Source organism: Salmo salar, unplaced genomic scaffold (genome assembly GCF_905237065.1).
Source record: "Salmo salar unplaced genomic scaffold, Ssal_v3.1, whole genome shotgun sequence".
Lineage (NCBI taxonomy): Eukaryota > Metazoa > Chordata > Actinopteri > Salmoniformes > Salmonidae > Salmo > Salmo salar.
In genome coordinates this window covers 2,297-21,315 of record NW_025549210.1, presented here as the reverse complement: position 1 = coordinate 21,315, position 19,019 = coordinate 2,297, and the positions used below count along the sequence as shown (strand labels likewise).

The 19,019-nt window shown below is 38.8% G+C and overlaps 2 protein-coding genes across 3 annotated transcripts; one reads left to right on the top strand and one right to left on the bottom strand.

The window, feature by feature from the left end:
• Positions 1 to 581: 581 nt before the first annotated feature.
• Positions 582 to 9,325, bottom strand: LOC106594109 (centrosomal protein of 135 kDa). 2 transcript variants are annotated; one of them, XM_045713121.1, is made up of 6 exons: positions 8,897 to 9,325; positions 3,915 to 4,005; positions 3,370 to 3,750; positions 3,108 to 3,249; positions 2,874 to 2,977; positions 582 to 932 (listed from the first exon to the last, which is right to left on the bottom strand). In XM_045713121.1, exons 1-4 carry the CDS (start codon positions 8,912 to 8,914, stop codon positions 3,131 to 3,133), a joined length of 609 nt encoding a protein of 202 aa, XP_045569077.1. In that variant the 5' UTR covers positions 8,915 to 9,325; the 3' UTR covers positions 582 to 932; positions 2,874 to 2,977; positions 3,108 to 3,130. The 2 variants fall into 2 exon arrangements, with proteins under 2 accessions (XP_045569077.1, XP_045569076.1); XM_045713120.1 differs by lacking the exon at positions 3,915 to 4,005.
• A 2,983-nt stretch (positions 9,326 to 12,308) lies between these two features.
• LOC123735947 (C-type lectin domain family 4 member E) lies at positions 12,309 to 13,878 on the top strand. Its single transcript, XM_045713117.1, has 5 exons — positions 12,309 to 12,363; positions 12,528 to 12,738; positions 12,859 to 13,001; positions 13,133 to 13,236; positions 13,356 to 13,878. The coding sequence occupies exons 2-5, from the start codon at positions 12,717 to 12,719 to the stop codon at positions 13,501 to 13,503; spliced, it is 417 nt and encodes a 138-aa protein (XP_045569073.1). The 5' UTR covers positions 12,309 to 12,363; positions 12,528 to 12,716; the 3' UTR covers positions 13,504 to 13,878.
• Positions 13,879 to 19,019: the final 5,141 nt, after the last annotated feature.

The window sequence follows — 19,019 nt, the reverse complement described above, 5'->3', positions numbered from 1 at the left end:
CGAACTGGGCTGTGCGTCCGTATAGGCGAGATGGTGCGCACCTCAGCGTAACATGGCGCCCTCCACCTCGTACGCACCTCCCTGTAGTCACGGGTAGCTGGCTTACGGCTCTTCCCTGGCCTGGCCAAACTACCCGTGTGCCCCCCCCAAAAAAAATCTTGGGGCTGCCTCTCGGGTTTCCTAGCCAACCGTGTTCCAGCGTAACGTTCCCGATGGTTCCTCTGTCCAGCTGCCTCCACTCTCCTGAGTGCCTCCACCTGTTCCCATGGGAGGCGATCCCTTCCGGCCAGGATCTCTTCCCAGGTGTAGGCTCCCTTGCCGTCCAGGACGTCCTCCCATGTCCATTGTTCCCTTTTTCTCTCCTGTGGCTTCCTCCTCTTCTGCTGCTTGGTCCTTTGGTGGGTGGTTCTGTAACGGTTGTCTTCTGTAGAAATGGACCAAGGCGCAGCAGGTACGTGAATACTCATCTTTAATTAAAATAAAGGAGTAAAGCATCCACTTAACAATTCAAACAAAGTAACAACAGCTACAGTTCTGCAGGCTAGAAACGCAGTGCAAAAAACAACCACCCACAACCCCAAAGAAAAACACACACACCTATATAGGACTTCCAATCAAAGGCAACTCAACACACCTGCCTTCAATTGGAAGTCCCAATCATCCACCCAACATTAAACCAATACAAACATGCCACGTCCTGACCCCAAAACTAAAACACTAGCTCCATCTGCTGGTCAGGACGTGACATATCATGACTTTCAGCATGACAATCAACATCATAACTAAAAGTGAGAAAGAACTATATCTCACAGATCCAGGAATGGTTAAATGAACACGGATAGTCATGCCATGGTCCTTGGTCTGATGAACTGTGAGTTAACAACACACAGTTCTCCACTCCACCACCATTAGGCTGTCCACTCCCCCAGTACCTGCAGTAGAAATAACACAGTTAGACTGACCACTCTCTCAGAACCTAGAGTATGAACAATACAGAGCTAGACTGACCACTCTCTCAGAACCTAGAGTATGAACAATACAGTTAGACTGGATACTCTCGCAGAACCTAGAGTATGAACAATACAGTTAGACTGGATACTCTCTCAGAACCTAGAGTATGAACAATACAGTTAGACTGACCACTCTCTCAGAACCTAGAGTATGAACAATACAGTTAGACTGGATACTCTCTCAGAACCTAGAGTATGAACAATACAGAGCTAGACTGGATACTCTCTCAGGACCTAGAGTATGAACAATACAGTTAGACTGACCACTCTCTCAGAACCTAGAGTATGAACAACACAGAGCTAGACTGACCACTCTCTCAGAACCTAGAGTATGAACAATACAGAGCTAGACTGACCACTCTCTCAGAACCTAGAGTATGAACAATACAGTTAGACTGGATACTCTCTAAGAACCTAGAGTATGAACAATACAGTTAGACTGGATACTCTCTCAGAACCTAGAGTATGAACAATACAGTTAGACTGGATACTCTCTCAGAACCTAGAGTATGAACAATACAGAGCTAGACTGGATACTCTCTCAGGACCTAGAGTATGAACAATACAGTTAGACTGGATACTCTCTCAGAACCTAGAGTATGAACAACACAGTTAGACTGACCACTCTCTCAGAACCTAGAGTATGAACAATACAGTTAGACTGGATACTCTCTCAGAACCTAGAGTATGAACAATACAGAGCTAGACTGGATACTCTCTCAGAACCTAGAGTATGAACAATACAGTTAGACTGACCACTCTCTCAGAACCTAGAGTATGAACAATACAGAGCTAGACTGGATACTCTCTCAGGACCTAGAGTATGAACAATACAGTTAGACTGGATACTCTCTAAGAACCTAGAGTATGAACAATACAGTTAGACTGGATACTCTCTCAGGACCTAGAGTATGAACAATACAGTTAGACTGGATACTCTCTCAGGACCTAGAGTATGAACAATACAGTTAGACTGACCACTCTCTCAGAACCTAGAGTATGAACAACACAGTTAGACTGACCACTCTCTCAGAACCTAGAGTATGAACAACACAGTTAGACTGACCACTCTCTCAGAACCTAGAGTATGAACAACACAGTTAGACTGACCACTCTCTCAGAACCTAGAGTATGAACAATACAGTTAGACTGACCACTCTCTCAGAACCTAGAGTATGAACAACACAGTTAGACTGACAACTCTCTCAGAACCTAGAGTATGAACAACACAGTTAGACTGACCACTCTCTCAGAACCTAGAGTATGAACAACACAGTTAGACTGACCACTCTCTCAGAACCTAGAGTATGAACAACACAGTTAGACTGACCACTCTCTCAGAACCTAGAGTATGAACAATACAGAGCTAGACTGGATACTCTCTCAGAACCTAGAGTATGAACAACACAGTTAGACTGACCACTCTCTCAGAACCTAGAGTATGAACAATACAGTTAGACTGGATACTCTCTCAGAACCTAGAGTATGAACAATACAGTTAGACTGACCACTCTCTCAGAACCTAGAGTATGAACAATACAGTTAGACTGACCACTCTCTCAGAACCTAGAGTATGAACAATACAGTTAGACTGGATACTCTCTCAGAACCTAGAGTATGAACAATACAGTTAGACTGGATACTCTCTCAGAACCTAGAGTATGAACAATACAGTTAGACTGGATACTCTCTCAGAACCTAGAGTATGAACAACACAGTTAGACTGGATACTCTCTCAGAACCTAGAGTATGAACAATACAGTTAGACTGGATACTCTCTAAGAACCTAGAGTATGAAAAACACACAGAATCAGTCCTACCCCTTACACGGTGGTCAGAGTTGTTAGAGCAGTAGTCTCTTACTTTGGGGTGGTCAGTGGGTTGCCGTCCACCCATTTCCAGGTCCCCTCAGTAACAGTGTCAGTCAGACCAATCCAGAAACCCTTGTTGAGGTGGAAGAGAAACTCCTGTTGGTGAGAAAGAGCTGATATTGTCAACTACTATAGACTACATGTGTTAAATACTGGAAGATACATTACTGACCAAGGGATGTTTGATCATAACCCCCCGCCATATCTCTCTCTCTTTCTCTCTCACCTGTTCCTTATCACTGTTGATGATCACCAGGTCTGCTCCTCTCTCCAGACAGTCATCTTTGCTCTCCCCCGGGTTTTAGTCTCAGTAGACAGGAAGTACCAACTGGATTCAAACTTCTTCCAGTCTTTAGGGCAGGTTTGTTCTACAAGACAAAAACATGAATTTCCATCTTATTATTCTGCACCTATTATTTTAGAATACAAACACAAGTTGACTGGATATTAGATATGTGATGTTATGATCATTTATTTGGTAAACTCACTCAGATTAGAGAACTTTCTCATGAGATCATTTTTCTCTTTCTGTTGCTGGTCTCTCTCTTTAGTCAGGGTGTTACTGCTGGTCTGTTGCTGGTCTCTCTCTTTAGTCAGGGTGTTACTGCTGGTCTGTTGCTGGTCTCTCTCTTTAGTCAGGGTGTTACTGCTGGTCTGTAGTTGGTTTCTCTCTTTAGTCAGAAGGCTGTAACTGGTCTGTAGCTGGTCTCTCTCTTTAGTCAGAAGGCTGTAACTGGTCTGTAGCTGGTCTCTCTCTTTAGTCAGAAGGCTGTAACTGGTCTGTAGCTGGTCTCCCTCTTTAGTCAGAAGGCTGTAACTGGCCTGTAGCTGGTCTCTCTCTGTTGAGTCGTGATGACCAATTACTCCATCTGTAAAAGGGAAAAGTTAATCAAACATGTAACTACCACACCATTGATGATTAAGGATGATTAAGGATGATTAAGTATGATTAAGGTTGATTAAGGATGATTAAGGATGATTAAGGATGATTAAGTATTCTACTTAAGTCTCAGTGACAAAATACTAAACTTACAGTAGACAGACAGGCCTATGATCCCAGTCAGTAGGAGAACACACAGCAGCCCCAGACACACTGCAGCTACTCTTCCACCACTGGAAATGTACTGAATCACAAATTATTAAAGTATGGTATTTGGTAATGTGTTTTACTGTATCATCCACGATTGGGACAAATAAATAAAATAAAATTGTATTTGTCACATGCGCCGTATCCAACAGGTGATTTAACCTGTTGGGGCTACAGGTTAGCAATGAACCCCGAGACGGGATTGCTAACAAGGCTGGAAATTCAAAACATCAAAAATCTAATAATTTCAATTTCTCAAACAAGCAACTATTTTACACCATTTAAAAGATAAACATCTCCTTATTCCAACCACATTGTTCGATTTTCAAAGAGGCTTTACGGCAAAAGCATAAAGTTAGATTATGTTAGGACAGTACATAGCCACAAAAGTACAAACATCCATTTTCAATTCAAGGTCAGGCGTCACCAAAAGCAGAAACCAGCTAAAATTATGCACTAACCTTTGGCAATCTCCATCAGATGACACTCCTAGGACATTATGTTATACAATACATGCATTTTTTGTTCCATCAAGTTCATATTTATATCCAAAAACAGCATTTTACTGTAGCGTGAAATTCAGATTTTTTTCTTCTCTGAAGTGCTTCCGGTGAACAACGTTACAATTTACAAAATTACTATTCGAAAACATTGGTAAATTATAATATTGTGATTCAAATAATAATAGTTTATCATTTCGTAAATGCTACTGTATTGCCAGATTTCAAAATAACTTTACTGGGAAATCACAAGTTGCAATAAACCGGGTGCTGTGCTAAGAACAATAGGCTAGGCTATATAGGTTAGCATCATCTTGTAACCAGCTAATATCAATAATACTATCGTCAATAATCCCTTACCTTTGATTATCTTCATCCATTGGCACTTCCAGGAATCCCAGGTCCACTACAAATGTGGTTTCTTTTGACAAAGTTCATAATTGATGTCCAAATAACTCCAAGTTGTTCCATGTTGTTAGCGCTTCGGTGGCTACTCAAAAGTAGCGCGGGCGGGGGTGGGAAGTCACGGCGAAAAGTTAAAAAAGTTTAAAAAATAATCTATTTACGTTCGTTCAAACATGTCAAACGTTGTTTAGCATCAATCTTTAGAGCCATTTTTAACGTGAAACATCAGTAATGTTTCAACACGACCGCTCCTGTGTCTAGAAAAACATCTTTGAAAATTGTCTCGAGTCACATGATTGAGCAGGTGCAGGCAATAATGGAAGTGACGACATCCCAGGGAGGTCAACTTCCCTTCCTTGTCATCCGGTCTCTGTTGATCATAGACGCTTCAAACAACTTTATAAAGATCGCTGACATCTAGTGGAAGCCGTAGGAGTTGCGAAATGAATCCTTTCTCACTGTGGTATCTATTAAACAATGATAAAAAAATAGTACAGCCACAAAATTCTTTTTTTTCTCTCAGGTTTTCTCAGGTTTTTGCCTGCCATATGAGTTTTGTTATACTTACAGACACCATTCAAACAGTTTTAGAAAATTCAGAGTGTTTTCTATCCAAATCTGGTAATAATATGCATATCCTAGCTTCTGAGTTGGTGTAGGTGGCAGTTAAAAATGGGCACATATTTTTTTCAAAATTCTCAATACTGCCCCCGTAGCCCATTAAGAAAAATACAAAAAAATGAAAATAAATAAAAGTAACAAATAATTAAAGAGCAGCAGTAAAATACCAATAGCAGGGCTTTATACAGGGAGTACCGGTACAGAGTCAGTGTGCGGGAGCACTGGTGTTGAGGTAATTGAGGTAATATGTACATGTAGGTAGAGTTATTAAAGTTACTATGCATAGATAATAAACAGAGTAGCAGCAGGGTAAAAGAGGGGGGGGACAATGCAAATAGTCTGGGTAGCCATTTGATTAGATGTTCAGGAGTCTTATGGCTTGGGGGTAGAAACTGTTTATAAGCCTCTTGGACCTAGACTTAGGCACTCTGTTACTGCTTGCCATGCGATAACAGAGAGAACAGTCTATGACTAGGGTGGCTGGAGTCTTTGACAATGTTTAGGGCCTTCCTCTGACACCGCCTGGTATAGAGGTCCTGGATGGCAGGAAGTTTGGCCCAGTGATGTACTGCGCTGTATGCACTACCCTTTGTAGTGCCTTGCTGTCGGAGGCCGAGCAGTTGCCATACCAGGCAGTGGTGCAACCAGTTAGGATGCTCTCGGTGGTGCAGCGTTAGAACCTTTTGAGGATCTGAGGACCCATGCCAAATGTTTTCAGTCTGTTGTGCCCTCTTTTCAGATTTTGTTGTGCCCTCTTCACAACCGTCTTGGTGTGTTTGGACCATGTTAGTTTGTTGGTGATGTGGACACCAAAGAACTTGAAACTCTCAACCTGCTCCACTACAGCCCCATCGATGAGAACAGGGGCATGCTCGGGTCCTCCTTTTCCTGTAGTCCGCGATCATCTCCTTTGTCTTGATCACGTTGAGGGAGAGGTTGTTGTCCTTGCACCACATGGCCAGGTCTCTGACCTCCTCCCTATAGGCTGTCTCGTTATTGTCGGTGATCAGGCCTACCCCTGTTGTGTCATCGGCAAACTTAATGATGGTGTTGGAGTCATGCCTGGCCATGCAGTCATGAGTGAACAGGGAGTACAGGAGGGTACTGAGCACGCACCCCTGAGGGGCCCCGTGTTGAGGATCAGCGTGGCGGATGTGTTGTTACCTACCCTTACCACCTGGGGGGCGGCCCGTCTGGAAGTCCAGAATCCAGTTACAGAGGGAGGTGTTTAGTCCCAGGGTCCTTAGCTTATTGATGAGCGTTGAGGGTACTATGGTGTTGAACACTGATCTGTAGTCAAGGAATAGCATTCTCACATAGGTGTTCCTTTTGTCCAGGTGGGAAAGGGCAGTGTGGAGTGCAATAGAGATTGCATCATCTGTGGATTTGTTTGGGCGATATGCAAATTGGAGTGGGTCTTGGGTTTCTGGGATAATGGTGTTGATGTGAGCCATTACCAGCCTTCCACTAACTGTTGCTACGGGTCGGTAGTCATTTAGGCAGGTTACCTTAGTGTTCTTGGGCACAGGGTGGTCTGCTTAACCTCTATGGGCTAACCTACTCAACAGCCAGTTGAATCCTGTGGCGCAATTTTCAAATACCTTAGATATGCTATTACTTCAATTTTTCAAAAATATGACTATTTTACACCATTTTAAAGATAAGACTCTTGTTAATCTAACCACACTGTCCGATTTCAAAAAGGCTTTACAACGAAAGCAAAACATTAGATTATGTCAGCAGAGTACCCAGCCAGAAATAATCATACACCCATTTTTCAAGCTAGCATATAATGTCACATAAACCCAAACCACAGCTAAATGTAGCACTAACCTTTGATGATCTTCATCAGATGACAACCCTAGGACATTATGTTATACAATACATGCATGTTTTGTTCAATCATGTTCATATTTATATCAAAAACCAGCTTTTTACATTAGCAAGTGACTAGCATGTGACTAGCATTCCCACCGAACACTGCCGGTGAATTTACTAAATTACTCACGATAAACGTTCACAAAAAGCATAACAATTATTTTAAGAATTATAGATACAGAACTCCTCTATGCACTCAATATGTCCGATTTTAAAATAGCTTTTCGGTGAAAGCACATTTTGCAAAATTCTCAGTAGATAGCCCGGCATCACAGGGCTAGCTATTTAGACACCCAGCAAGTTTAGCACTCATCAAAGTCAGATTTACTATAAGAAAAATGTTATTACCTTTGTTGTCTTTGTCAGAATGCACTCCCAGGACTTCTACTTCAATAACAAATGTTGGTTTGGTCCAAAATAATCCATCGTTATATCCAAACAGCGGCGTTTTGTTTGTGCGTTCTAGACACTATCCTAAAGGGTAAATAAGGGTGGCGAGCATGGCGCAATTCGTGACAAAAAAATTCTAAATATTCCATTACCGTACTTCGACGCATGTCAACCGCTGTTTAAAATCAATTTTTATGCCATTTTTCTCATAAAAAAGCGATAATATTCAGACCGGGAATCTTTAGGTAAACAGACAAAGGAAAAGAAAGCATTCGGTCGAAGCGGGCACGCGCCTAAGCCCATAGTACTCTGTGTGGCCACTTGCCAAAAGCGATAAAGTGTTTCAGCCAGAGCCTGCATCGATATCGTTCAGCTTTTTCCCGGGCTCTGAGACCCTATGGAAGACGTAGGAAGTGTCACGTTATTGCACAGATCCTGAGTCTTCAATAAAAAGAGCCAAGATGAAACACTACTTCTCAGACAGGCCACTTCCTGCTTGAAATCTTCTCAGGTTTTGGCCTGCCATATGAGTTCTGTTATACTCACAGACACCATTCAAACAGTTTTAGAAACTTTAGGGTGTTTTCTATCCAAAGCCAATAATTATATGCATATTCTAGTTACTGGGCAGGAGTAGTAACCAGATTAAATCGGGTACGTTTTTTATCCAGCCGTGTCAATACTGCCCCCTAGCCCTAACAGGTTAAACTACACCGATTCAGAAACCCATAAGTTGACTACAAACAAAACCTAATAATGATGATAATTTCACTGTACTTCAAATCTATGAACCTCCCCTACTTAAAACATGTTGGGATTACAGACAGACAGGGAGAGGTTGAAAATGTAAGTGAAGACACTTGCAAGTTGGTCAGCACATGCTCAGAGTACACGTCCTGGTAATCCGTCTGGCCCTGCGGCCTTGTGAATGTTGACCTGTCTAAAGGTCTTACTCACATCGGCTATGGAGAGCGTGATCACACAGTCGTCCAGAACAAAGCCATATTACTACATGGCAATCTCACCTGTTTAGTGTGTGTGTGTGTGTGTGTGTGTGTGTGTGTGTGTGTGTGTGTGTGTGTGTGTGTGTGTGTGTGTGTGTGTGTGTGTGTGTGTGTGTGTGTGTAATCTTACCTGAAGCAACAACTCCATCTCTTGAACTGGGCTTGAAGGCTCTTACATTGGAATATAATTGGTCATCAATCTCTGTGTTCTTCATTGCATCAAGCTCATCGTCTTCAAATCCATCTGAGTTTTCATAGACTCCCTCTGACATCTTAACACACTTGTGGTGAAATACAGTAACTTCTAACCTCAACTCTAATATACGTCTATAGCTGTGTCTTCTCCCCGCAAAGTCCTGCGTCTGTGTGACTTTAGGTAGTGAAACCCTTTATCAGTCAACCACAGTGAAGGGGAAATTGTGAAATTAGCACAACCCTGGCCACTACGTGACTCCCACCAGCCTTAGTGTGATAATATAATACATGATATGACTCCCACCAGCCTTAGTGTGATAATATAATACATGATATGACTCCCACCAGCCTTAGTGTGATAATATACTACATGATATGACTCCCACCAGCATTAGTGTGATAATATAATACATGATATGACTCCCACCAGCCTTAGTGTGATTATATAATACATGATATGACTCCCACCAGCCTTAGTGTGATAATATAATACATGATATGACTCCCACCACCCTTAGTTTGATTATACATTGCTCAAAAAAATAAAGGGAACACTAAAATAACACATCCTAGATCTTAATGAATGAAATAATCTTATGAAATACTTTTTTCTTTACATAGTTGAATGTGCTGACAACAAAATCACACAATAATAATTTATTGAAATCCAATTTATCAACCCATGGAGGTCTGGATTTGGAGTCACACTCAAAATTAAAGTGGAAAAACACACTACAGGCTGATCCAACTTTGATGTAATGTCCTTAAAACAAGTCAAAATGAGGCTCAGTAGTGTGTGTGGCCTCCACGTGCCTGTATGACCTCCCTACAACGCCTGGACATGCTCCTGATGAGGTGGCGGATGGTCTCCTGAGGGATCTCCTCCCAGACCTGGACTAAAGCATCCGCCAACTCCTGGACAGTCTGTGGTGCAACGTGGCGTTGGTGGATGGAGTGAGACATGATGTCCCAGAGGTGCTCAATTGGATTCAGGTCTGGGGAACGGGCGGGCCAGTCCATAGCATCAATGCCTTCCTCTTGCAGGAACTGCTGACACACTCCAGCCAACAAAATCTGAAAAGAGGGCACAACAGACTGAAAACATTTGGCATGGGTCCTCAGATCCTCAAAAGGTTCTAACGCTGCACCACCGAGAGCATCCTAACTGGTTGCACCACTGCCTGGTATGGCAACTGCTCGGCCTCCGACAGCAAGGCACTACAAAGGGTAGTGCATACAGCCCAGTACATCACTGGGCCAAACTTCCTGCCATCCAGGACCTCTATACCAGGCGGTGTCAGAGGAAGGCCTTAAACATTGTCAAAGACTCCAGCCACCCTAGTCATAGACTGTTCTCTCTGTTATCGCATGGCAAGCAGTAACAGAGTGCCTAAGTCTAGGTCCAAGAGGCTTATAAACAGTTTCTACCCCCAAGCCATAAGACTCCTGAACATCTAATCAAATGGCTACCCAGACTATTTGCATTGTCCCCCCCTCTTTTACCCTGCTGCTACTCTGTTTATTATCTATGCATAGTAACTTTAATAACTCTACCTACATGTACATATTACCTCAATTACCTCGACACCAGTGCTCCCGCACACTGACTCTGTACCGGTACTCCCTGTATAAAGCCCTGCTATTGGTATTTTACTGCTGCTCTTTAATTATTTGTTACTTTTATTTATTTTCATTTTTTTGTATTTTTCTTAATGGGCTACGGGGCAGTATTGAGAATTTTGAAAAAAATATGTGCCCATTTTTAACTGCCACCTACACCAACTCAGAAGCTAGGATATGCATATTATTACCAGATTTGGATAGAAAACACTCTGAATTTTCTAAAACTGTTTGAATGGTGTCTGTAAGTATAACAAAACTCATATGGCAGGCAAAAACCTGAGAAAACCTGAGAGAAAAAAAGAATTTTGTGGCTGTACTATTTTTTTTTAATCATTGTTTAATAGATACCACAGTGAGAAAGGATTCATTTCGCAACTCCTACGGCTTCCACTAGATGTCAGCGATCTTTATAAAGTTGTTTGAAGCGTCTATGATCAACAGAGACCGGATGACAAGGAAGGGAAGTTGACCTCCCTGGGATGTCGTCACTTCCATTATTGCCTGCACCTGCTCAATCATGTAACTCGAGACAATTTTCAAAGATGTTTTTCTAGACACAGGAGCGGTCGTGTTGAAACATTACTGATGTTTCACGTTAAAAATGGCTCTAAAGATTGATGCTAAACAACGTTTGACATGTTTGAACGAACGTAAATAGATTATTTTTTAAACTTTTTAACTTTTCGCCGTGACTTCCCACCCCCGCCCGCACTACTTTTGAGTAGCCACCGAGCGCTAACAACATGGAACAACTTGGAGTTATTTGGACATCAATTATGAACTTTGTCAAAAGAAACCACATTTGTAGTGGACCTGGGATTCCTGGAAGTGCCAATGGATGAAGATAATCAAAGGTAAGGGATTATTGACGATAGTATTATTGATATTAGCTGGTTACAAGATGATGCTAACTTATATAGCCTAGCCTATTGTTCTTAGCACAGCACCCGGTTTATTGCAACTTGTGATTTCCCAGTAAAGTTATTTTGAAATCTGGCAATACAGTAGCATTTACGAAATGATAAACTATTATTATTTGAATCACAATATTATAATTTACCAATGTTTTCGAATAGTAATTTTGTAAATTGTAACGTTGTTCACCGGAAGCACTTCAGAGAAGAAAAAAATCTGAATTTCACGCTACTGTAAAATGCTGTTTTTGGACATAAATATGAACTTGATGGAACAAAAAATGCATGTATTGTATAACATAATGTCCTAGGAGTGTCATCTGATGGAGATTGCCAAAGGTTAGTGCATAATTTTAGCTGGTTTCTGCTTTTGGTGACGCCTGACCTTGAATTGAAAATGGATGTTTGTACTTTTGTGGCTATGTACTGTCCTAACATAATCTAACTTTATGCTTTTGCCGTAAAGCCTCTTTGAAAATCGAACAATGTGGTTGGAATAAGGAGATGTTTATCTTTTAAATGGTGTAAAATAGTTGCTTGTTTGAGAAATTGAAATTATTAGATTTTTGATGTTTTGAATTTCCAGCCTTGTTAGCAATCCCGTCTCGGGGTTCATTGCTAACCTGTAGCCCCAACAGGTTAAAACACCTGTTGGATACGGCGCATGTGACAAATACAATTTTATTTTATTTATTTGTCCCAATCGTGGATGATACAGTAAAACACATTACCAAATACCATACTTTAATAATTTGTGATTCAGTACATTTCCAGTGGTGGAAGAGACCCTCTGGAGTAGCTGCAGTGTGTCTGGGGCTGCTGTCTGTCCTCCTACTGACTGGGATCATAGGCCTGTCTGTCTACTGTAAGTTTAGTATTTTGTCACTGAGACTTAAGTAGAATACTTAATCATCCTTAATCATCCTTAATCATCCTTAATCAACCTTAATCATACTTAATCATCCTTAATCATCCTTAATCATCAATGGTGTGGTAGTTACATGTTTGATTAACTTTTCCCTTTTACAGATGGAGTAATTGGTCATCACGACTCAACAGAGAGAGACCAGCTACAGGCCAGTTACAGCCTTCTGACTAAAGAGAGACCAGCTACAGACCAGTTACAACAAGCTGACTAAAGAGAGAGACCAACTACAGACCAGCAGTAACACCCTGACTAAAGAGAGAGCCCAGCAACAGAAAGAGAAAAATGATCTCATGAGAAAGTTCTCTAATCTGAGTGAGTTTACCAAATAAATGATCATAACATCATATATCTAATATGCAGTCAACTTGTGTTTGTATTCTAAAATAATAGGTGCAGAATAATAAGATGGAAATTCATGTTTTTGTCTTGTAGAACAAACCTGCCCTAAAGACTGGAAGAAGTTTGAATCCAGTTGGTACTTCCTGTCTACTGAGACTAAAACCTGGGGGGAGAGCAAAGATGACTGTCTGGAGAGAGGAGCAGACCTGGTGATCATCAACAGTGATAAGGAACAGGTGAGAGAGAAAGAGAGAGAGATATGGCGGGGGGGTTATGATCAAACATCCCTTGGTCAGTAATGTATCTTCCAGTATTTAACACATGTAGTCTATAGTAGTTGACAATATCAGCTCTTTCTCACCAACAGGAGTTTCTCTTCCACCTCAACAAGGGTTTCTGGATTGGTCTGACTGACACTGTTACTGAGGGGACCTGGAAATGGGTGGACGGCAACCCACTGACCACCCCAAAGTAAGAGACTACTGCTCTAACAACTCTGACCACCGTGTAAGGGGTAGGACTGATTCTGTGTTGTTCATACTCTAGGTTCTGAGAGAGTGGTCAGTCTAACTGTGTTATTTCTACTGCAGGTACTGGGGGAGTGGACAGCCTAATGGTGGTGGAGTGGAGAACTGTGTGTTGTTAACTCACAGTTCATCAGACCAAGGACCATGGCATGACTATCCGTGTTCATTTAACCATTCCTGGATCTGTGAGATAGTTCTTTCTCAATTTTAGTTATGATATTGATTGGCATGCTGAAAGTCATGATACCAGCTACAGGGCCTTCAGAAAGTATTCACTGCCTAGACCTTTTCCACATTTTGTTGTTTACACGCTGTATTTTTTAATCGATTAAATTGAGATTTTACTGTCACTGTCCTACACACAATAACTCATAATGTCAAAGTGGAAATATGTTTTTCTTTTCTTTTTTACAAATGAATAAAAGATTTAAATCTGAAATGTCTTGAGTCAGAAAGTATTCAACCCCTTTGTTATGGCAAGCCTAAACACGTTCAGAAGTAAAATGTGCTTCCGTTGACACATAATAGGTTGCATAGACTCACTGTGTGAAATACAGAGTACAGTATAAAATAGAAAGGAGGACCAAGGCACTCTTCATATAATTGATTAAAATGCCTTTATTTGTATGGCATGTTCAATAGAAACAAGGTTTTAAAAATCTGACGCGTTTCGGCTGCATGGCCTTCGTCAGGGAGTACAAAGAAATAATACAATGTCCTCCTTTGAACAGCTTTTCCAATTAGCCCTAATTTGAAGAGGGAGTGGTTAAAATTGATTGGACACACCTAGTAAGCAATACTATACACATTACAAAGTGAAATACTGTAGCTATGTTATCAAAAAAAATACAACTCCAAGCTAGAAGTATCAGAACACTTAGAAAGGTAGTTCTAACCTTAAACATGACTGGGAGAAGTGTGAAGAATAAGAAAGCAATATATTCCATAGTACACTAGAACACAGCCAAACATGAACAACAATAGTCTAAACATAGCTGAGGGCAATTGAGCAAAATGACCACTAGATGATAGCAAATGGACCTATCACAACCCTACAGGAATGGTGAGAAATCCATATCTTCATTTAAACCAGGGTATTTAGTGGCTTGTAATTTGTAAATCCAAAAACTTTCCCTTTGGTTTAACTGTTTAAGACGGTCCCCTTTTCTAATAGAGGCCGGAACATGATCAATACCCACAGCTTGTAGGGAGGCAGGGTTGCCATGGTGTAGTCTTCATTGCCTACCCGTATAGCGTACTTGTGTTCCGCTAAGAGGTCTTGAAGGCGTCTCTAGGTGTGTCCAATTCATTGTGTAACCACTCCCTCTTCAAATTAGGGCTAATTGGAAAAGCTGTTCAAAAGAAGTCATTGTATTATTCTTTGTACTCCCTGACGAAGGCCATGCAGCCGAAACGCGTAGGATTTTTTAAAACTTTGTTTCTATTGAACATAACATACAGATAAAGGCATTTAAATGAATTATATGAAGAGTGCCTTTGTCCTCCTTTGTTTTTAATAAATAACATTAATGTGTACAGTCCAACATGTAATGTTGTTGTGGTATATAATAAATCATATTAATGTGTTCAGTCCAACATGTAATGTTGTTGTGGTATATAATAAATCATATTAATGTGTTCTGTCCAACATGAAATGTTGTTGTGGTATATAATAATTCATATTAATGTCTTCAGTCCAACATGTAATGTTGTTGTGGTATATAATAAATCATATTAATGTGTACAGTCCAACATGTAATGTTGTTGTGGTATATAATAAATCATATTAATGTGTACAGTCCAACATGAAATGTTGTTGTGGTATAAAATAAATCATATTAATGTGTACAGTCCAACATGTAATGTTGTTGTGGTATATAATAAATCATATTAATGTGTACAGTCCAACATGAAATGTTGTTGTGGTATATAATAAATCATATTAATGTGTACAGTCCAACATGTAATGTTGTTGTGGTATATAATAAATCATATTAATGTGTACAGTCCAACATGTAATGTTGTTGTGGTATTCTCCAATAATAAATCATATTAATGTGTACAGTCCAACATGTAATGTTGTTGTGGTATATAATAAATCATATTAATGTGTTCAGTCCAACATGTAATGTTGTTGTGGTATATAATAAATCATATTAATGTGTTCTGTCCAACATGAAATGTTGTTGTGGTATATAATAATTCATATTAATGTCTTCAGTCCAACATGTAATGTTGTTGTGGTATATAATAAATCATATTAATGTGTACAGTCCAACATGTAATGTTGTTGTGGTATATAATAAATCATATTAATGTGTACAGTCCAACATGAAATGTTGTTGTGGTATATAATACATCATATTAATGTGTACAGTCCAACATGTAATGTTGTTGTGGTATATAATAAATCATATTAATGTGTTCAGTCCAACATGTAATGTTGTTGTGGTATATAATAAATCATATTAATGTGTTCAGTCCAACATGTAATGTTGTTGTGGTATATAATAAATCATATGTGTACAGTCCAACATGTAATGTTGTTGTGGTATATAATAAATCATATTAATGTGTACAGTCCAACATGAAATGTTGTTGTGGTATATAATAAATCATATTAATGTGTACAGTCCAACATGTAATGTTGTTGTGGTATATAATAAATCATATGTGTTCAGTCCAACATGAAATGTTGTTGTGGTATATAATAAATCATATTAATGTGTACAGTCCAACATGACATGTTGTTGTGGTATATAATAAATAACATTAATTTGTTCAGTCCAACATGTAATGTTGTTGTGGTATATAATAAATCATATTAATGTGTACAGTCCAACATGAAATGTTGTTGTGGTATATAATAAATCATATTAATGTGTTCAGTCCAACATGAAATGTTGTTGTGGTATATAATAAATCATATTAATGTGTTCAGTCCAACATGTAATGTTGTTGTGGTATATAATAAATCATATTAATGTGTACAGTCCAACATGAAATGTTGTTGTGGTATATAATAAATCATATTAATGTGTACAGTCCAACATGAAATGTTGTTGTGGTATATAATACATCATATTAATGTGTACAGTCCAACATGTAATGTTGTTGTGGTATATAATAAATCATATTAATGTGTTCAGTCCAACATGAAATGTTGTTGTGGTATATAATAAATCATATTAATGTGTACAGTCCAACATGTAATGTTGTTGTGGTATATAATAAATCATATTAATGTGTTCAGTCCAACATGTAATGTTGTTGTGGTATATAATAAATCATATTAATGTGTTCAGTCCAACATGTAATGTTGTTGTGGTATATAATAAATCATATTAATGTGTTCAGTCCAACATGTAATGTTGTTGTGGTATATAATAAATCATATTAATGTGTTCAGTCCAACATGTAATGTTGTTGTGGTATATAATAAATCATATGTGTACAGTCCAACATGAAATGTTGTTGTGGTATATAATAAATCATATTAATGTGTTCAGTCCAACATGTAATGTTGTTGTGGTATATAATAAATAACATTAATGTGTACAGTCCAACATGTAATGTTGTTGTGGTATATAATAAATCATATTAATGTGTTCAGTCCAACATGTAATGTTGTTGTGGTATTCTCCAATAATAAATCATATTAATGTGTACAGTCCAACATGAAATGTTGTTGTGGTATATAATAAATCATATTAATGTGTTCAGTCCAACATGTAATGTTGTTGTGGTATATAATAAATCATATTAATGTGCACAGTCCAACATGACATGTTGTTGTGGTATATAATAAATCATATTAATGTGTACAGTCCAACATGACATGTTGTTGTGGTATATAATAAATCATATTAATGTGTTCAGTCCAACATGACATGTTGTTGTGGTATATAATAAATCATATTAATGTGTACAGTCCAACATGTAATGTTGTTGTGGTATATAATAAATCATATTAATGTGTTCAGTCCAACATGTAATGTTGTTGTGGTATATAATAAATCATATTAATGTGTTCAGTCCAACATGAAATGTTGTTGTGGTATATAATAAATCATATTAATGTGTACAGTCCAACATGACATGTTGTTGTGGTTTATAATAAATCATATTAATGTGTTCAGTCCAACATGTAATGTTGTTGTGGTATATAATAAATCATATGTGTACAGTCCAACATGAAATGTTGTTGTAGTATATAATAAATCATATTAATGTGTACAGTCCACCATGTAATGTTGTTGTGGTATATAATAAATCATATTAATCTGTACAGTCCAATATGTAATGTTGTTGTGGTATTCGCCAATAATAAATCATATTAATGTGTACAGTCCAACATGTAATGTTGTTATGGTATTCTCCAATAATAAATCATATTAATGTGTACAGTCCAACATGTAATGTTGTTGTGGTATATAATAAATCATATTAATGTGTACAGTCCAACATGTAATGTTGTTGTGGTATATAATAAATCATATTAATGTGTACAGTCCAACACACCTGAATCTAAATGATCTACATGGAAGCAGGCTGGGAGGGATTGGCTTGTGTGTTGTTGTCTTAGCAACGAGGTAAGCCTAGTAAACTATGACTGGGGTTTTTGAAGACTTTGTAATAAATACATTGAATGTGGACTTTGAAGTGGTTTCATTTGTTTTCCACAATAATACTCACTTCATCTACTACGTTTGTTCCAGGTTATCTGACCGAACCAACAAATATTCACAATCATTATCTGAACTATCAGACGTCAATACTCTTACTAATGAACTTCAAGTCCTTAGACGTTTCCACGGTAACGCATGATGAACCGCTAAATGGCTTGACTTTGAACTTTGCTCCCTGGTTTGATTTGAGAGAACATGCCATCATGATAACCTCTACTTACAGTACTAATACTGACCACATTCATACAGCAGTCTATACAGTACTATACTGAGGACATTCATACAGCAGTCTATACAGTAATATACTGACGACATTCATACAGCAGTCTATACAGTAATATACTGACGACATTCATACAGCAGTCTATACAGTAATATACTGAGGACATTCATACAGCAGTCTATACAGTAATATACTGAGGACATTCATACAGCAGTCTATACAGTACTATACTGAGGACATTCATACAGCAGTCTATACAGTAATATACTGACGACATTCATACAGCAGTCTATACAGTAATATACTGAGGACATTCATACAGCAGTCTATACAGTACTATACTGAGGACATTCATACAGCAGTCTATACAGTACTATACTGAGGACATTCATACAGCAGTCTATACAGTAATATACTGAGGACATTCATACAGCAGTCTATACAGTACTATACTGAGGACGTTCATATAGCAGTCTATACAGTACTATACTGAGGACATTCATACAGCAGTCTATACAGTACTATACTGAGGCCATTCATATAGCAGTCTATACAGTAATATACTGAGGACATTCATACAGCAGTCTATACAGTACTATACTGAGGACATTCATACAGCAGTCTATACAGTAATATACTGAGGACATTCATACAGCAGTCTATACAGTAATATACTGAGGACATTCATATAGCAGTTGTCGTGTCTTTGGCATCATTAAACTGAAGACATGTTTATCAAATAACTCTCTGTAATTATTATTACGCGATTAAACTGATTAATCGTGTAACTGTAATTAACTAGGAGGTCGGGGCACT

What these genes read in the sequence shown, in the direction of transcription:
- LOC106594109 (XM_045713120.1), bottom strand. Translation starts at nt 9,038, where the DNA reads ATGTCAGAGGGAGTCTATGAAAACTCAGATGGATTTGAAGACGATGAG. An exon ending in AGATGGAGTTGTTGCTTCAG is followed by an intron (nt 3,751 to 8,896) that starts GTAAGATTACAC and finishes TCCCTTTTACAG; the next exon opens with ATGGAGTAATTGGTCATCAC. An exon ending in GAGAAAGTTCTCTAATCTGA is followed by an intron (nt 3,250 to 3,369) that starts GTGAGTTTACCA and finishes TTTGTCTTGTAG; the next exon opens with AACAAACCTGCCCTAAAGAC.
- LOC123735947 (XM_045713117.1), top strand. Translation starts at nt 12,717, where the DNA reads ATGAGAAAGTTCTCTAATCTGA. An exon ending in TCAACAGTGATAAGGAACAG is followed by an intron (nt 13,002 to 13,132) that starts GTGAGAGAGAAA and finishes TCTCACCAACAG; the next exon opens with GAGTTTCTCTTCCACCTCAA. An exon ending in AACCCACTGACCACCCCAAA is followed by an intron (nt 13,237 to 13,355) that starts GTAAGAGACTAC and finishes TTTCTACTGCAG; the next exon opens with GTACTGGGGGAGTGGACAGC.